The following is a 20,007-nucleotide window of genomic DNA, read 5'->3' as shown; positions in this document are numbered from 1 at the left end:
ATTTTAGTTGCGTTTTAAATACATAAATCTTACATTTAGGCCCAAAAATTATTTTTTAATTTAAAATGTAAAAAAAAAAAAGTACATATATGTTGCTTGCAAAACTATTTCCACTTCTTTGATGATGTTTTAGTGTTGAGTTGAAATGTTTTTGACACACACTGTTCAGACAAGTGCTTGTGTGGGGATGAATCTGTCTTTAGGCCTGTTGCAACTGCATCATGCTTTAATTAAATTAAAACAATATATGTCTTTGCCAAGGGTGATTTGATGTACACCAACCTATTAAAAACAGTTTTAATGCAGTCTCAGAGATGTGTTTTCATAATCCCTACAGGCCCGGATGTGTTTGAATGTTTATGGGAATATGTAAAACATGGGATCAGGCAAACTCATGTTGATATGTTCCCTCCTGTGAATATCTGGATGTGAATCGATGCTGCTCTGCTTCATATTTTTTAATTATGTCACACAGTATTGGTCTCCTATACTGTATCATTTCAGGTTCTCTCCTCCCTGCATGCCTTAGCCTATTGATTCTTCAAAAAGATTAAAAAAAGAATATATATTTTTTTATGAAATACAGTTAAAAACATGCTTGTTATAAGAAAATACCTTTAAAATAATTTTTAAAATCTTATTTTTTTAATTTGTTGGCATAATCCTCACTAAATTGTGTTAGATCTGTGCAGGAAACAATACATCTCAAATGTATTTTGAATGATGTTTTTCACATATTCAATTTGCAATGTTTAGAACTTTATTCAATACTATTCTTAATATCTTGACATTGCACTGATCTTTTTTTTTTAATCCAAGGCTCTGGCCAAAATTATGAAGTGACCTCTTCTAGAGAAATATATACAATCTTACAATCACCATTTAGAATATCAGAGCAATGTAACAAGGATCAACAGAACTGGCTGGCCATCTCATGAAATGCGTCTTTATTGCACTTTATTTTTAGGTGTCATTGTTACAATGTAATTATAAGTAATATTAAGCAACTATGTACTTACTATAGGGTTAGGGTAGGATTAGGATTTGGAATTTACTGTTATTACTATGGTAAGTACATGTAACATATGTAACAAGGACACTGTAAAATAAAGTTTCCCACACATTGTATTTATCGTGCAATGTATAGGCGGAAATTAGTTTTTAGGTGCATATGATACGTGTGAACACACATATTCAGCAGTTGCAGAGAGAATGATTTAATCACAGATGAGTTTCAGATTACGTAACTGCTGTTTCTGAAAGTACTTAAGAAACTCACTTAATTAAAACAAGTGAAAAGCAAAATACATGCATCACTGCAGAAGACTTGAGATTGTTTTGTTGGTCTCCCTTTACCAAACCATTTCCATCACCATAATTTAGTCATTACATTTAGAGGTAGGCCTATATATCTCTGTTGAAGCCAGTTGCTATATTATGGTATATTTAACCTACTTCCTCAATCAGTATCAAGTCAAGATTCACAATTCTCAGTGGAAATGAAATTTACATAATTTCCCACCATGCCGCAGGCTTGTTCACATTTACCTGTTTATTTTTGGTGGAGTGGGGCCTCTGAATGTTTCCTTGCAGTGCTGAGGCTGAAACGATCCTCCGCTTTAGGAGGAGAACCTCTTCATGGCTTTGCATGTGAACTCACTGGAAATAAGTTGAAATGACAAACTGTAATTTTTTTTTTGTGGGAGATTTGCATTTGTCTGTGGGAACTTTTCAGAAGTCAATTTGTGGATTTAAACAATTCTTATGACACCGGAATGTATCATTTTCACCCCATTGCCCTATGAATTCATGAATGAATACATTCATTAAAATTTAATTTGCGGTATAACACGGAATGCCACAGAATTTAGCAAAATTTGGATCAATTAAAAGTAGGGCTGTAAACTTAATCAAAATGAATTATTATGGACTGGAGTCTGTGAATATTAAACCGCAAAAATACTCCTATTTAAATATGAAGTCTGCTTGTTCTGCGTGTCTGTGTGAATGAGCGACAGTTTCATCTACTATATAGGTATATTCAAGGATGTTGCACTTGTGGTGTTTTCAGCATCTGCCATCTCAATGTATGCTATATGAGGACATGAACACATACCCTGCATGAACACTCATGAAGTGACTCCGGAGCTGAAGTCCATGAGTCTCTGGCCTTGTCCCAAATGGCACACTTCATCTGCACTTTAGGTCTTGTGGACATACAATGGCTGCCGCGTATCAAGGTTCTTCCCTGGCAGCCTTGTCTATGTTGTCTTTGTTTCAGGTCTCTATGTTTGTCTTGTGTTTGAGCACATGACTCTGTCTTTGTTTGTTTGCCATGTGCTCCTCGTGTCCCCCCTCCTTGTTTCCGTTACCACGCCCCCTTGTTTAATCCTTGTCTAGTCCTCGTTTCACTAATTGTCTTCACCTGATCCTCATTTTTTGCTTAACTTTAGCTTTTGTGCATTATAACCTAGTTTGGGTTCTCTATTGTTTTAGAATTTTATTTTTTGTTATTTTCTTCAGTTCTTATTTTCTTATTTAATTCTTGCTTTTCTTTGCAATTCCAGTTTTTTATTTCTAGGATCTTAGTTTGTGTTTTACTCTATTTTCATTTGTTTGCTTTAGTTGTATTTATTTCTTTAATTTTTATTTCCCCCTTGTCTGCTCATTTGCATCTGGGTCCAATCTCTTGTGACAGACGTGTCCGTTAAGTCCATGAGACCGTAGGGTGTCATGCATTTATCATTTTAGGTTTCAGAAGCGTGCTCACGAGTTAGTATTTAGTTCGTATTTATGAGACAGTGAAGTCGTAATCACGGTGCTGTGCAGTTGAACAGATGTCTGGTTGAAATCAGCTCCGATACGGCAGCGAAACGACCGGAAGTCATTCATTTCCTATGGAGATTCGCAGACCGCATGCGAATGGGTCCGAACCAGGTGCGAACGAGTGCGGTGCGAAAAAAATCGTGTCCGTTGGCCATCCGCGTTCAAAAAATTGAACTCTTGCGAAAGGCTACGGACGGTTTCTATCCGAAAATCCCAACGGAAGTTAGCGTTGCTATGGTACTGATAAACAAACCTGGATTCTTAACTTTAAAAAAAAAAAAATAATGATTTTATAACGATTAGTTGTCGTCATTTTTTTATTTTCATGATGTTTTAACGTTATTAGGGCAGTTCATACAATTAAATAATTCAATATTTAAATATACTCGCTTCCGAGGCTTCCGACCACTGATCTATATAATGACATATATATATATATATATATAATGTCATTCTAGATCAGTGCTTCCGACGCTTTTCACCGTTGTGTACGACGTCCGCTGGGGGCGTATTGTGTATTACCAGAGCCCGTCTACGGAGAGCCTGCCCACTCCCTATTAAGCTCTATTGTACCGAATTTTGGTTGTAGTACCACCAGAGTTCCACTGGGGGCGATCGCCATGAGTGCAAAATGAATGGGAGTCAATGGGGCTAGATGGCTAAATTTGTCTCTTTCACCCGATTGCCGTTGAGAAATCTCAGATCTGATTGTAGATTTTGCAAGTTCAACATGGGTTTTAGGTCGAAAGTTGAATGAACGAGTACTTTTGTCCTTTTGATTTCTTACAGGTTGAGTTGTTGTTGCCCATAACACGCTAGCATTCTGCTAATGAACGCTGATTGGTCAGTGAAGGACTGATTACGACCAGAGATACCGCTTGATGGCATCGTGTCATCCGCAGCGGGACCAGAAACAAACAAAACAAAAACTCTTCTAGCACGTGTATTTACCTGTGTCAGCTGTGTTGTCGATGCCTCGAGAGAAAAGAAAGTGCAGAGCGCGAACGCACCAGAGTGACTGAAGGATTGCCGTAAAGCAGTATCTCTGGTCGTACATGTGTATGACGTCATTGACACTTTAAAAGACTTTTTAAAGCAAATAAGTGACTCAAAAAAATCTAACACCCAGCAATTTGTAATTTATTTGCATCTCCTTTCGAATACAACATTCAAATTACTAGACAAAAAATTATATCCTGAGAAAAGTGGATTTTTATTGGTATAGCGCCATAGACCTCCATTCATTCTGCACTCGTCCTGTGAGCGCCCTCATTTGGAATCAGAGAGGAACTGCAACTAGTTCAGAAGCCGGAAGTGTACTGAGAGTGAAACTTCTCGCCATATTAGACATTCTCTGGTATTACGGAGCTGATTTCAACTGCCAGTGTGAAGGCGGCGTAAGAGATAGTAAATCTTTTCCTGGATTTTTTTTTTGTGCGTTCCCGAGATTAGACCTTCCTTAACATAATGCCGAAAACCCGAAGTCTCTAGGTGGTCTGATTGAGGAGTAGATAGAAGTACAAGTTTGGTGCGCACAGACAGAACAGAAATCATGAGTTAACAATCGCAATTTTGTCCGGTGGAAAATTGCGCTAAAAAAAATCACTGTCAATATTTTCACTGACATGCCCCTAACTCGTAAACGAAAGGCCACGATATACTCACAGCGAAGTTAAGGGGTAAACGAAGTGATGCAAACTTTTCCAGAAAGTTTGCTTTGGCAAGCTGTTTCGAACTTCTGATTTTGTCCAGAATGATCAGTTCATTCTTTGATTTCGCTTGAAGTATATCGGGCCTTAAGCGCTTAAAGAAAGTTCAGAGCTGCCCACCTTTAATTATTACTTTAATGTTCCTTCAACTCGTAAATATGATATTTCAGACATGAGTTGACCTCACCCGATCCATTAAAATTGCCTAGACCAAAGGCCTCAAATTGAGCCTTTAGAGTCGACCTCTCTCCAAAGCCGTATCCCTTTATTAGCTATTCTCATCATATTCCCTAAAGCATTTCTAAGTCCATTCATCCCTCTCTCCCTCCCTCTCCCGATCATCTTCTCTCTCATTAGTTGTGCGGTTCTGACAGCGGTTCATAAATCTTTTGCTGAGAGAGGTGAAAGAGGTGAAGTTGAGGATGTCTCTGCACCCCTCCCACCTCACCTGCTGTTATGGAGCGAAGTGTCGGGTGGTCCCAGGAGACACACATGTTTTTATCTCTGTGCTCAGTTGCTGAATGAGATGTGCTGCATCAGTCAAGCTGCTGCTGTCCTGCTATTAAATATACAATGTGTAACTGTTAGCATGGAGCCGCTGTAGCCTGAGGGAATTCATGCTAAAAAACCGTCTCGTGAAAGTCTCGTCTCTGAAAGCACAAGGGGTGGAGCCGTTTGAAGGGAATGTTGTTGTTTGAAAGTGTTTGCTTTTGTTACAAACGCTCATTCGACAGCTGGATGTAGATTATGCCTTAAAGGCGGTGCTCATTTATTTGTTGAGATAGTGGGATGCTTCTGATATGGATACAGACAGGGTGATGTGAGTCTTCAACAAACTCGTTCATCAGTTTGTGGAAACAGAACTGACACTCTGTTGCCTTGGTAACCGTAGATTTCAACCCCCTTTCCAACCCAGCACTCTCTCACACACTATTATACCAGGGGTGTCAATTATTTTTTATCTGTATAGGGTGCAACTGTCGGGTTCCAAAAGTAAAAACTCCATTCATTTTCTCCATAGGGAAAGTGATTTTTAACGATAACGTAGAAACATTTAAAGACAGCCTTACCGTTAGCTACAAGGTTGTTAATCGATGGCCCGCATTATTTCAACTTAATTTTAAAATAATAGTGTTCGTTTATAGTGTTCGTTCATTGGTGAAAACTACATCCCACCAATTCCACCAATCTTTAGATCAATCAATCAATCAATCAATCAATCAAAACTCCGCTCACTCCAATAAACCGTAAATGACATAAGTCGGTCTCCCTATGCTCTCAATATACTCAAAAATTATTAATATGCATATAGTGCAATAAATATATTGATTATGTATATAACATATAACATTTTTAAATGAGTAGTTTTATATTTCTCCATAATTTTTTATTTGATTATGCTGTTCACAATGATTCATGGGATTGTAGTTCTTTCCCTCCAGCAAGCAATTTTGCGTTTAAAAAAGACGTCTAATAGCGTCCAAACACAGCCCAGACGTCTAAAACAAAGCAAAATTTGGGCTGTCAGTGAAAATTTAGTAGACATCTAAACCATAGCCCAAGGTTTTTTTTTTGCTGAAAAAGTGGGCGGGCACTAATGCACTCTATTTTGTCCTTTTCTCCTATGACTGTCCTAATAACGTACTCGGTTACTAACGTAACGTCGGTTCCCTGAGATAACAGGAAGGAGTATTGCGTTGCTAGCAAGCGGCAACCTCCCTGTCTCTCTCTTGAAACCAACACGTAAGTGAATTAAACGGCAATTCATCGACTGGCCGCTAGAGGCTGGCTGCAAAAGTGAGTCAAATCTGTATCTCCCCCATGTTGAAATGCCCAACTTTACAGCAGAAAAAAACATGTTTACAGCCTGGAGCAAAAAGTGGCTTTGGTCTATACAGCTAATTTTGCCCTTCATGACAACTGTGAGGGGGGTGAATTTCTTTTATAACTCATCCGTTTAAATTATATTAAGCCTTACATTTCTGCATAATTAAGGGTGTGTCCACTTTTGAGTGACAGGTGGATTCCCGCTGCTGTGGTCATTAGTCATCATTAGCCGTTAGTCTGCTGTCTGTTAGCCGTCACGTTACCTCAGCTCATTGTCTGACTGTAAAAATAAATAAATTCGGGAGTGACGCGCAGCCAAGATGGCGACGGTCGGCTACGCCCACTTTAGGCTTCAAAAACGGTCTTCAGAAACCTATGGGTGACGTTACGGACACTACGTCCATATTTTTTTACAGTCTATTTGCTAGACGCGATGGGGAATTGTACAAGCCAATTGGCTGAGCAGTGTAATCTGCACAAACCTATGGCGATGCAGATCATGCGCGAACCAATCAGCCCACCAGAATGGGCGGAGCATCCATCCATATAAACTGGCTCATCTCGTCTCAGGGAACTGAGGTTACGTTAGTAACCGAGTACGTTCCCAATATCAGTATGGTTCACTTGTCGCAAGACACGATGGGGAACCAGTCCAATCGATGATTGCAGAACGACAATTGTTCTAAGACCCTAGCCTAAGACACTCGATATAAGGGCCTAGAGGGCATTAGGGCTAATCAAGGGCAAGGTATTCGCCCGACTATAAAAAAGGGGCTCAGACCCTGAGTCGGAGCCTCCAGGGGAATACTAATTGGCTGAGCTCACTCTGAAGTCAAACCCAGCTAAACAGAGAGGACTCGTGCTTGAAGTGCAGGAACGTCCGAGTTGTAAAACCTAGCGAAAGTGGACGGCGAGGACCAGCTGGCCGTCGCACAGATGTCGCCAATGTATACGCCACTGACCATGCCCAGGAAGAGACCATGGCCATTGCAATGGCGTCTACTATCCAGTAGGATAATCTTTACTTCGTGACCGGATGCCCTTTGTGTGGCCTCTGAAACAAACAAAGAGCTGCTCTGAACTGGGCAGAGCACTCTATATACTCTTATAGTGCCGAACGGGGCAGAGTAAGTGTAATTCTTGCTCGTGTGTTGTATAGGTTCGGGTGATTGTGACTGTGACTGACGCCCATAGTATTGGGAAGAGGAAAGTGCTCTCTTTTCGAGTATTTTAGTTTTTTATTGTGTTCTCTGTAACAGCGGTCAATAATAATATATATATATATATATATTATATATACATATATACATATATATATATAAATATAATATAATAATTAAACCCTTTAATGCCGAAATGAAATTTAAAATGTCATGTAATAAAAAGGTATTACAGAGTCTTCAAGTTATCCTTTTTTGATGATATTTTTTCATATATACTGTATGAGCCTACAATAAGGATTTCCTTAGTAAGTCGGATTTTGAAATGTTAATTTTAGTTTAATATGTGAAATTTAAATCATTTCAGCTCACTTTATAAGGTTGATAGTCTGCAGATTTTGAAGCTACAGGCAATCTGTTCTGACATGATTGTTATGATTGTTTTGTGTGTGTGTGTGAGTCTGTTACTCCCCAGGCTCACTGTCACCACATAACATCTACTTTATAGTTGCACAAGCCGCTAATATAATTCAAACAGATTTTAATGTGATTGAGGGCTTGTATCTGAATACACATGGGACGTGCTAATTGGTTGCCATGAAGTATTTATCAGATAAACGAGAGCCAACAGTCTCCCCAGCTGGTGCAGGCTTGTCGACTGTGGGTTCGCCTGAGAAATGTGTGTTTGTTAGATCACACTGTGCTTGTGGGAACTAAAGGAGACAGCAGAGATTCTTGAGTAGCAATGTTTGCAATTACAACATGCTTAATGGTGTTACACCTGCACATGTGCATATATGTGTAAATTTGTGTGATCATACTGTAGTTTTCTAAAAAGAGGACACTCCCAGTTTTTCACACCTTTTTCTTCTCAAGCACCTTTTACCTTTTTAATGGTCAAGTAAAAGGCCTTTTCTAAAAAATAAAAAATTCTAAAAACATCCCTCTTTGGGTTGTGGTACACACATTTCTTTTTGCTGTGAAATCCATAAATTATGAAATCTAAGCATTTAAATATAATCTTACTAAGACATACTATTGGAAGAGTGACTGATTTCTACTGCCTATGCAAAGTGGTCTGCAGGACTGTTATAACGATCTCATTTACTTACATTACAAGCTATCAGAATTTGATCTTTTTGGCAATATAAACGGGCCCGGTTCCAGAATCGAATCACTGAGGGTGCTTCTGAAATTAGTGAGGGTTCTCTAGTAAAGTGCAGATGTAATGTGTAAGCAACGGCTCCACCTTAAAAAGAACAGCCAATGTACAGTGAGACATTTAAGATTATTTATACGAGTCATTATTTTACAAATAATTGGAATAGAATTTCAAAAATATTTTGTTACGAATATTTTTCTATTAGTCTGCATTTACATTGCTTAATGCGTATCTATTTTGATATGCCATATTTCTGTCCCATGCTATGTTTAACACTATGTAAATCATTGCAATTTCGAGAGTGAATCCTGCATTCATATGTAGATGTCACTTCAGAAACTTTGCAACATGTAATTGGCCGTCGGTCCTCTGAGCAGAATGAAAAACAACTTTTATTCAATGCATTATACAGTATAGCCAATAAAGCGAGCAAAGTACACTCCCTTTATAATCACTAAAAAGCTGTCATTCATCTCAGTTGATGATACCTCACAAAGTTCCATCAACCGGGCCTGCATATTATCAACAAATGCACAAAAAGTACATTTGTGCTCAGTTTGGACCTCTGAATAACATTAAGGTGTTTTTTTCCTCTTAAAGTTTATACTCCATATTATCACTATATCTTACTAGATGAAAAAAAAAATTCTGTAAGGGTGTCCGGCATTCTTCAAATGGATCAAGTCCAAGTGATGAAGGTAAAATACTTTGTAATTTTTTTGTGAATTTACATTTTCGTTTGGGCATTGAACAGTACAGCACATCAGCTTTGGTTCTGTGCTTCTTCCAGACCTCCCGCAGTTAAACGTATCATGTTCTCCACACCTAGTGACTTTAGGAGCGCTAATGGGGGTCATAATCACAGTAGAGTGTGCAGAACAGAGTCTGACACCTGGACCACATCTCGCTCCCCTTGTCCTGCTTCCAGGTGAGCAATTACAGGACCGCCGGGAGCCTTTTGACACACACACATTCTTAATCCAGCTACTTCTTATTCTCACACACACTATCCTTCCATTACCGGAGGAGTGAGTGAAAGAGAATGCTCTATCAGTCTGTCTGCCAGCCGAGCGATCCATCATTTATATGGATGGAGACAGGCAAGGTGGAGTTTTTTCCCTAGCTCTGTCCTCTACAGTTTGAACACTTTCCTTCTGCTATATACTGTACATCTGTTTGCCATCTCTGGTCCGTCCTTCACTTTGCCTTTTTCATCACAAACCTTGGACAGTAAGCAGGTCCAACGATCTATGGATTTTCTGTTTAATACGTTCTTTTCACTCTATGGTTGTCTCTCCTTCTCTTACCTTTCTTTTTCTCGCCATGTTTACCCAGGTTTTACATTTTCTTAGTCCTGGTTTATTTTTACTCTTCTTTCTTTTCTGTATATATTTCCCTCTCTTCAATCTTTACCTTAATCTATCTCTCCCAATTTTGCCTAGAGGAAGAAGTATCTCATTTTCTCCCCATTTTTGATAAAAGTGAGGATGTATTCTTGGACAATATTAAATATTAATTCACAATGTGTATTAATAATGCATTATTAATATCCTGTGATGGCAAAGGTCTTCTGTGGAAAATTTATCAATTTACCTAGATTATTTTAGGTTATATCCTGAGGGAGTGGGGATCAGTGGAACACCTTTTGCAGGATGACAAATGTCATGTTCTTTTCATAAAAATTTGCTTTATTAATGACACAAACTCCTGATTTTGCTGTAAGTGCATAAAAGCTCACAGAGACACACAGAAAAGGTTCTTCAGATTATTCAAATGTACTTTACACTAAAAAAATGTTCTTTTAAGAACTGATCACTGAAAGGTTAGTGACCCAAAATGGTTCTTCAAGGCCAATGCTGTGAAAAACCTCTTTTGGAACCTTTATTATTAAGTATGTTGTTTTTGCAAATATTTCCCTAATTCATTTTCAATTACCTGAGCTTGCAGGTTCAAGAGGAAAATTCAACCGAAATAAAGGGAATGAGAATTTGAACAATGCTCTATCCAGAGGTCTCACACTATAGTTTACCCCACACGGAGGTATTTCATACCTGGGGGAAAATCTGTTAACATTCCCATTTTTTGAAGTCGTCTGGTGCAGGACCACCCCTGAATTACACAATTTGACATCTGCCATCTTCACAGCTTTGAGTCAATTTGAGCTGTAATGCCATGTGACTAAACAGCTGTACGAAAATGACATCATGACAGTGCTGATTGGCTGATGGTAACACAACAACGCATTGTCCCAAAAATTAACTGTGATGTGAAAGGCAGCAAATAAAAATATAAAAGTCATGCTTTTAAGAACCATCCAAAAAACACTGGTTTGCACTGACAAACAATGTAATATATATATAAAAATTGTTGATATTAAATAAATCAGTGAAAATATTAGGCTTATTTATATTATAATCAACAGAGTTATATACATTTTTATCAGTGTAATTTTTATACGATGCAAAATCACATTGCTAGTTGACAGACAGTGATGCTTTGCACATCAACTCCAGCACCTTTTTTTCATATGATGTTTTATTTACAAAGTTCTGGAGGAGCACGTACAGATAATTAACCTAATTAACATGGAGGAGTGCATTCAGTCAATCAACTCAATTTACAAGATAAGAGGTGAATATACAGCAGAATTACCTCTGTTCCTGTTTTCCAGCATCCGTTCACCACTCAATCTCCTCACTTCTAACTATTCCTATCCCAACCTGGGATGGTGGGAGTACTCTGGGTTCGGGACAAATTCCGAGCTTGGAGCCCTCCCCTCGGACAGTACGCCAAATACGCATATCCTTTACTCTAAATAATTATATGTAAGTGTGAACTCGTGAAAAGTGAATTGGTGCTGTATCATAGGCCTATTACTATGTATTTTGTCTGACCATCATTTCAAAGCCAGTGATGTATCTTTTGATGAAATAGTTCACCCAAAAATAATCATTCTGCCATCATTTACTCACTCTCATGGTGTTCCAAACATGTATGATTTCTTTCTTCTGCGAAAACACAAAAGAATTTATTCAGAAGAATGCGGGGGCAAAAAACATTGGACCCCATTGACTTTCACAGTAAGGACAAAAAAACTGAGATTTATTAATTTATAAAAAAAAATTGTGCATATACGCTGTTAATGCATATAGACATTTTGGGTATGTGATATAAATGAAAGGGGTGAACCACCCCTTTGATGGGCTACCTGCTATTTTCATGGATGTAAACACCTGATTTATACTAAATATTGTTCTATATTTGTAATGGTTCCGGTTTTCCTGAAATTGCAGTAAGCTTAAATGGGGCATTCCATTAGATTCCTCCGTTGGTTTCCTGCCTGAAGAGCGTATTTGAATATCTGTGTAAATGTGTGTGAAAAAAAAAAAAAAGGTTCATATGTCTTTGTTCCAGTTGACAAGTACCAAAGGGACCATTCAAAGACAAGTCTTTCTGGAAGAAGCTCAAACAGTCTAGCTTTAGTTACAGCTGGAGAGAACTATCTGCAGAGAGAGAGAGAGAGAGAGAGAGAGAGAGAGAAGGAGAGAGAGGGAGGGAGGGAGGGAGGGAGGGAGGGAGATAAGAGACCGAAGTGCTGAAAAGAGAAAGGATGAATGGAACAGGACCACATGTTGGGTTGATGTGACAAGCACGCATAACCAGTGGCTCATTCTCCAAGTGCTGGTGTTCGGAGTGACGGGAAACCGGAAAATACTTCTAGATTAAACGGTAATGTATATGAACACAACATAAACACAGAGTTTGATGTTCTACCTACACTTTTTTAGAATCAGTCTAGCTACTGGAGCCACTAGTCTGAGAATTGTGGTTGCGTGCAATATGTGTTCATGTGGGAATGAAGCAGTGCGTAGATAGCATGTTTCGTGTGTTTATGTGGTGTTTTGTTTAAACCAGGACAGCTGAAACATCAGTGCGTTCCAGTCTCTCATGTGTTCTCATTCTTTCTTTCTCTCTCATTAAAAAAGCAGCTGTAAAGTTCCCTCCTCTATTCTGAATCACAATCCATCTGCCCAAGGAGCTTTAAACATCTGTGTACAACAACCATCAACAGCGGTGTGGAAATCAGGAGGCTGTTGAAGGTGACTGTGAACATGTTGTCGATCTCAAACCGGAACCTTTTGGGCTGCACAGACCTGGAGTGCCATGGAACTCTTCAAATGGACTATCAGTTCCGTGAATTAATCGAATGCGCATTTGGAAAAATCGTCCTTTAATGGCCCTGAATGGGACGACTGCTGAACTCAGATCCTCTGGGATATCGACTGAGATTTTGAAAGACAAAAGCGCTGAACATTGGCTCATGGAGCAGAAGGTGTCTGCAGTTCTCAATAACTCAATGGATTTCAATTGTAGTGAAGACAGAAATAGGTCGGTCGATTTGACCTTTAATGGCCATAAGAACTGGGTGGCTCTTTTGATTTCGCTGGTCATAATCATCACAGTGACAGGAAACATTCTGGTCATCATGGCAGTGAGCTTGGAGAGGAAGTTACAGAATGCCACCAACTACTTCTTGAGGTCTTTAGCCATTACAGACATGCTTCTGGGTATCCTTGTAATGCCAGTAGCCATGCTGACGATACTCTATGGTGAGTTTCTTTACATTTTTACATATCATCATATATTTGCAGTAATACACAATAGAAGTCTATGCGGCAAGGCATTTCCTCAAAATAACTGTTAAAACAGACAAAGTTTTGAAAGTATAGCCTAAAGACATGAACATTATTCATGTTAACATAAGGCTAACGTGATGCAATGGATTACTAACCTTGCGATGCAAAGTTGTGTTCAGTCTTTCAACCTCCATCATTCAATTTTAAGCCTGTATAACTTGTACCGTAGGCATAATATGCACAAGGATAGCACAGAGAGAATGTTTACAACAGGGGTGTCCAATCCTGTTTTTTGAGATCTACTTGCCTGCAGAGTTCAGATCCAGCCCTGATCCAACACACCTGTCTGTAATTATCAAGTGCTCCTGAAGAACTTAATTAGCTGGTTCAGTTGTGTTTGATCAGGGTTGGAGCTAAACTTTGCAGAATTGCAGATCTCCAAAACCAGGACTTTATGTGCAAAATTGCATTAACGCATGTAACATTTTGCGAAAAAAGCACCGTTTCCATCCAGCCGAAGAGAACAAAAACGTCATTTCCTGATAACTCACTAAGAAAAATGGAAGTTGATGCAGTAGGAGAATATAATAATGTTTATATATATAATATATTACTCCAGAGTGTGTGCAGACGAAATGCAATAAACGTGTTCCTGTCTTGCTTTCTGAGGCGGATGCATGCTGTTTGGGAACGTAGTCGTATAAGACAGTTCTGGGAGGACGACAGACATTCTGGCATTTCAGAATGACCAAAACAGCATTTTAGATGCTGTGCAATGAGATCAATCCACTGGTTGGTCCAGTTATGCCGTCCCATTGCAAAGCCACATGTCTTTTTTGATGCACATCGAGGAATGATTCGTAAATGTGTTTCAGACGTAGTTTATGCACGTTTTGTTTACGGATAAAAAATGTACCCAACTCAGTTGAGCGCATAAGGTTTTTATGAGCGTTTGTAGAATTTTTGCGCATCTTGGAGTTTCTAGGTAATGTGTAATACTTTTTGAATAAACATATTAATGAAATGTTTAACGCAATATTGTTTTGACATTATTATTGTCTTGGTTTGCATTGAGATGAATCATTACTATTTTAACCAAAATAAGCACCAAATATCCATAGTTAAAATAAAAAAATTTGTTTTTAAAATTAAAATCAAGCAAAGATTTACTTAGTTTTACATTGTATAATAATAGTGGGTAGAAAAAGATACACTGTCAAATTAAGGAAAACTTTTTTTATTCAATTTTGGAAACATTTTGTCTCTGTCACTATTTATCTCACACAGTATATCACAACACAAGAGTCCAATTGCATACACAATAATGTATATACGATATTTATTGTAAAAATATACAATAATAATTTGTTAAATTTATATTGCGCTTTTCTGGGTACTCAAAGCGCTTTACATATAAGGGGGGAATCTCCTCAACCACCACATATGTGCAACATCCATTTGGATGATGCGACGGGCCGGCAGACATTTTGCACCAGAACGCCCACCACACACCAGCTTACTGGTGGAGAGGAGACAGAGTGATGAAGCCAATCAGTGTATATATATGGGGATGATTAGGAGGCCATGATGGACAGGGACCAATGGCCTAATTTGGCCAGGATGCCGGGATTAAACCCCTACTCTTTTTTCCGAAGGACATCCTAGGATTTTTAATGACCATAGAGAGTCAGGACCTCGGTTTAACGTCTCATCCGAAGGACGTTGCTCTTTGACAGTATAGTGTCCCCATCACTATACTGGGGCATTAGGATCCACACAGACCACAGGGTGAGCACCCCCTACCGGCCTCACAAACACCTATTCCAGAAGCTGTCTATTTGGGGGTCCTTGGCAGCAAAACGTTAAAAAAAAGATTTAAATAGCTGTAGCATGTAGCATTAAATAGCATGGGTGATGCCATTTCTTAGCATAGATCATAATTCTGACCTCTGTTATTGTCGACAACATGCCCCAGATGCTGTTGAGAGACATTAAGTTGTTTAGAAGCCAGATCATTCCTTTAAACAACACAAGTTGTGTTAAATGTTTTTTTTATTTGAGCTGTTTTACAGAATCAGCACTCATTAGATGTCTCCAGAGAGTTTCTTCCATGTCAAAGGTGTAAATTGCAAACTTTCTTGTGTTATAACATTTGTATCACTGGAAAAAGATGTATAAACAATAATTAGGCCTCCATACATTTTGCTGGAAGGTGATTTATTTCAGTGGATAATGAGTGTGTGTTGGGCCGTCTGGTGTGTCCTAAATTAGTCTGCTTGTATTCACGCATGGGGAGAGAAATCCCTCTTCCTACTCCTTCCAGCGCTTTGATGAGAAATTAATTATGCAGTAACGATGCTGCGCTTTGGTGTGTGTTTATGCAGCAAAAATTGTTATGCTTCCTATTTGATGTACTGAATAGTTTGACCAAAGAGAATAAAACACGTCACTCCCTGTTTCTATCAGACGTATGTGTTTTTTTGGTGTTATGACAGCTGGCGTCGTATGGACAGAATTCTGATAACACACAGCTTAATTATTTATTTTGCTTCTTTCTTCTTTTACTGGTGGAGTTGATCATTTATAGATCAGAATTTGACATGAAAACCTAGACAAAACAAAGTCTGCCTAAAGCACTCATAACACATTGTTTCTAAATCAAACATGCAAACACGCAATGCAGAACTCACTCAGAGTGACAGCAGCTACAAGATCCTGTATCATGTTTTGCCCCCTGAAACAGGTTACTCCCGCATGATGTAATGTTATTATATAACCGGTTGTGAATTTATATAGCCTACATGAAACTCCAGGCACTGATAAAAACAGGGCTCTCTGTTTCAGCTGAACCTGTTCTGAGAGTTCTGCGAGATTCTATGACTTCACAGTTCGAAGCACACCATTGAGTGTGATGGTGCTATTGATGACTTCCACTGTCTCATCAGCACCCGAGAGTCTTCTACTCTCTCATCTTTATTCCAGAACACATTTCTTTGTATTTAAATTCAATCTGTAGACACAGTGGCTTCCAAAACATCATGTTCTTTGTAAGTCAGCTAACTAAAAGGCTGATTCTCATGAAATGCAACACTTTATTTTGCCTTTATTAACACTTTAATCTGGTACCCTCCTTTTTCAAGATTATTATTGGTGGTAATGGACTTCAAGAAGCAAAACTTGTTTTGGATATGAAAAGTATTAAGATTAACAGTAATTATGTATTAGCACAGTTGTGTGTCAGCAATTACTAAACATCGCAGTTCTTGCTCCTGTATAGTGCAAATTCCATTTCAAAAGGGTTATTTAATAGGTTTATTTTACCCTGAGGTCCAATTATGATGTAAGTAAAGTTTTTGGTAGCACTTCATTTTACAGTCCTGTTCCCCATGTACATACTATGTACTTATTATAGTAATTGCAATAAATGGGTAATAACTATAGGTACTAACCCTGAACCTACCTCTAAACCTAACCTTAATGCATGTAGTTACATTATATTAACCAGTACTTTCTTAGGTAAGTACACTGATGTCCCGTAAGTGCAGATACTGTAAAATAAAGTGCCCCAAACACACACTTTACAACTTTTCACCCTCTCTCTGACCCTTAAAATTAAAAAGTCTGTTTTTATTTAGTTTGCTGCTGTTCCTTAAGAATGCCCTCTTTGCATGTTAAATTAATAATAGTTATAATGTATATAAACTACTGTTGAAATGTTTGGAAGATTTTAAATGTTTTTGGAAGAAGTCTCTTATGCAAGATTATGATGTAAAAAGAATAAAAAAATATTTAAGATTCTGCACTAGCCTACTTGTAGGTCACTAATCAAAAACAAGTAAATTTGTGGTTTCGACAATGTGAACGTCCTGTACAAAAAAGTCAGATTTCCTTGCTCCATGAAGGATAAATGTTGACCAATGAATATTCAATATTATATGACTGTAACCAATGACACACAAGTATTTGCTTGTCCCGAATGTGACACTTTTTGTGTCTCTTATTTGTTAGGTTACACCTGGCCACTCCCCCAGGCCTTATGTCCTATCTGGATCTACCTGGACGTTCTCTTCTCCACCGCCTCCATCATGCACCTGTGCACCATCTCTCTGGACCGATACATCGCCATCCGTAACCCCATCCACCACAGCCGCTCAAACTCTCTTACTAGAGCCAGAGTCAAAATCACAGCAGCCTGGACCATCTCTGTGGGTAAGTTCAAGATTGCTCAAAGCCAGTAGGAAAATGCTTTCCAGCTCATTTCTGAAATGCTAAACAACTGAGACTGCATCTATTAGCACTGGTATGCCAAAACATAGCACCAAGCTGTCTTCTTACTCTCATTTTGTCTCCATCTGTCTCAAGTTATCTCCATGCCTGTCCCAGTTCTCGGCCTGCACGATCACTCCAAAGTCTTCCGGGATGAAAGCTGCCAACTGACGGACAACAATTTCGTTCTGATTGGCTCTTTTGTGGCGTTCTTCATCCCGCTCATCATCATGGTCGTCACCTACTTCCTCACCATCCGTGCTCTGCAAAGCGAAGCGACTTTGTGCCTGGACCAACTCGTTGTGCGGCCAAAATGGTCGTCCACTATACTCCTCCCTCGTGGCTCGCTCTCCTCCGAGCGCCTCTTCTCGCGTTCGTCTATCTGCCGTGACAGGGCTTCCAGCCGTCGCTCCATGCAGTCCCTCAGCAATGAGCAGAAGGCGTCTAAAGTGCTTGGCGTGGTCTTCCTTCTGTTTGTGATCATGTGGTGTCCGTTTTTCGTGACAAACGTGATAGCGGTGGTGTGCGATTCGGCGTGTGACGAAGATTTGGTGGGGGGACTGATGAACGTGTTTGTTTGGGTGGGTTATCTGTCGTCGGCGGTCAACCCTTTCATCTACACGCTCTTCAATAAGACTTACCGTGCCGCTTTTGCCCGGTATATGCGTTGCCGCTACCGTGAGGAGAAGAGGCCTCTGCAGATGATACTTGTCAACACCATCCCTCCTCTGGCATACAGTACCTCCGGGATTCCCTTGAAGGTGGAGAACTCATTAAGGAAGAGGGCAGAGGGGAGCCGGTCTGGGAGCTTCTCCAACACAGATAGGTCAAACTCTGGAAACACACAAAACAAGCAGGAAAGGGATGAGGTAGTAAGCCATTTGTGAGACTAGAGCCAGACTCTAGAGGGTTTTTAATTATGGCTCACATCAACAGACCTTAGAGAGCATCTTTTTGAAGGTGTAAAATCTTGAAAAATGAAGTCTTTTATTTTCATGTGTCCACCTGTGCAGCACAGCACAGTCAGCAGATGGTACTACCTACGGCTCAAAGCCAAAAGAGAAGACAGATGCTTTAAATTGTTCCAACAGCAATAAAGTTTCACAACTCTCTTTGTGGGACTCACACCACAAATTTCTGTTTATTTTGTACAAGATTTGTAAAAAACTCACTGTATATGTTTACTTTACACAAATATCCACTGTATGAATGAAATATGTCACTTTTCTCACTTTATCTTGCCTCTGGTGAGGAATAGTTTTATGTTCATTAATTTATTATGGATTGTATTGTGAAGACCTGTTCATGTGGGTAGATTAAATAAACCGTGCAAGGATGATTTGGTCGCTTTTTATAATTTCACTGGTTTATGGTCTGTTCAAAAGAATGGGATTTGGCAAATGGACTCGCAAACGATTCACCTCGAATCATTAAATGCCATCTGAATGAAAAACAAATGCAGACAAAGTGAAGGGGGAGGCCAATAACAGACCAACTTGAGACACTGAGGAGTGTTAAATGAAAGTGTCTAAACAGCACTTGACTTTTAAACTTGCCAGACGTACAAAACATTTTGTTCTCAACAGATTTGTTTGGACATAACATGGCAATTCTGGCGGGTGAGTGCCTTGTGTCAACAACCTTGGCCACTTAAATTCAGGGCTGTATATCACCAAATAATTTTAATTACTCTGCAAAAAAAGCAGCATAAACCAGGATGAATTCTGTAAGAGCTGTTATAGTGCTGGTCTAGCTGGTGGACCAGCATGGTCATGCTGTTCTCAAGCAAAATTCAGCTTGCGAAGCTGGTTTCCCAGTACTCCCACTCCCCATGCTGCGGACCAGCAAGCAGCAGCCAGCATCCCCATGCTGTTCCCAGCATGCAAAACACGCTGGTGGACCAGCAATGCTGGATTTTCTGCAGGGTAGTCTGGAAAGGCTTTTTAAATGACTGCATAATTATATTGAGCATGTAAAAACTTACAGCCTTTATACCATATGGAAAAATAATTATGATATACAATGATGGATGATTTTTGGAATTCATTTATCATTCTACCAAATGCCAGTGTGTGTGCACTGGTTGCATTTGTATGTTGCATTTTCTGTGGCTACAGATGTCATTGCTAATTAAAGACAATTGAAATTTCATGACAGTCATGTGACTGTGATGTGAGAGGTCAGATTATCCACTCATCTAAGCAATGCAACACAACGTGGACATATACTTCTCTGACTCTAAAGCCAACGTACGGATCCACCTGGTGTACAGTATGGGTAAGGTAAGATCTGGCATAGTTCTCTTAGATTTAAGAAGCTTCTTTGGCCAGCACTTCAGACTGAAGATAGGCCATAGGTTTGAAAAATGTGATTCTTTGTGTCAGAGTTACTATTAAATGAATGTTTAACCATAAAAGACA

The 20,007-nt window shown here is 39.2% G+C and overlaps 1 protein-coding gene across 1 annotated transcript; it reads left to right on the top strand.

The window, feature by feature from the left end:
- Window positions 1–12,290: 12,290 nt before the first annotated feature.
- On the top strand, window positions 12,291–18,925 carry htr2ab (5-hydroxytryptamine (serotonin) receptor 2A-b). The gene is made up of 4 exons (XM_079884766.1): window positions 12,291–12,413; window positions 12,674–13,294; window positions 17,330–17,530; window positions 17,684–18,925. Exons 2-4 carry the CDS (start codon window positions 12,892–12,894, stop codon window positions 18,472–18,474), a joined length of 1,395 nt encoding a protein of 464 aa, XP_079740892.1. The 5' UTR covers window positions 12,291–12,413; window positions 12,674–12,891; the 3' UTR covers window positions 18,475–18,925.
- The last annotated feature ends 1,082 nt before the right edge of the window (window positions 18,926–20,007 follow it).

Source organism: Squalius cephalus (genome assembly GCF_949319135.1).
Source record: "Squalius cephalus genome assembly, chromosome: 10".
Lineage (NCBI taxonomy): Eukaryota > Metazoa > Chordata > Actinopteri > Cypriniformes > Leuciscidae > Squalius > Squalius cephalus.
This window is presented reverse-complemented; position numbering and strand designations above follow the sequence as displayed.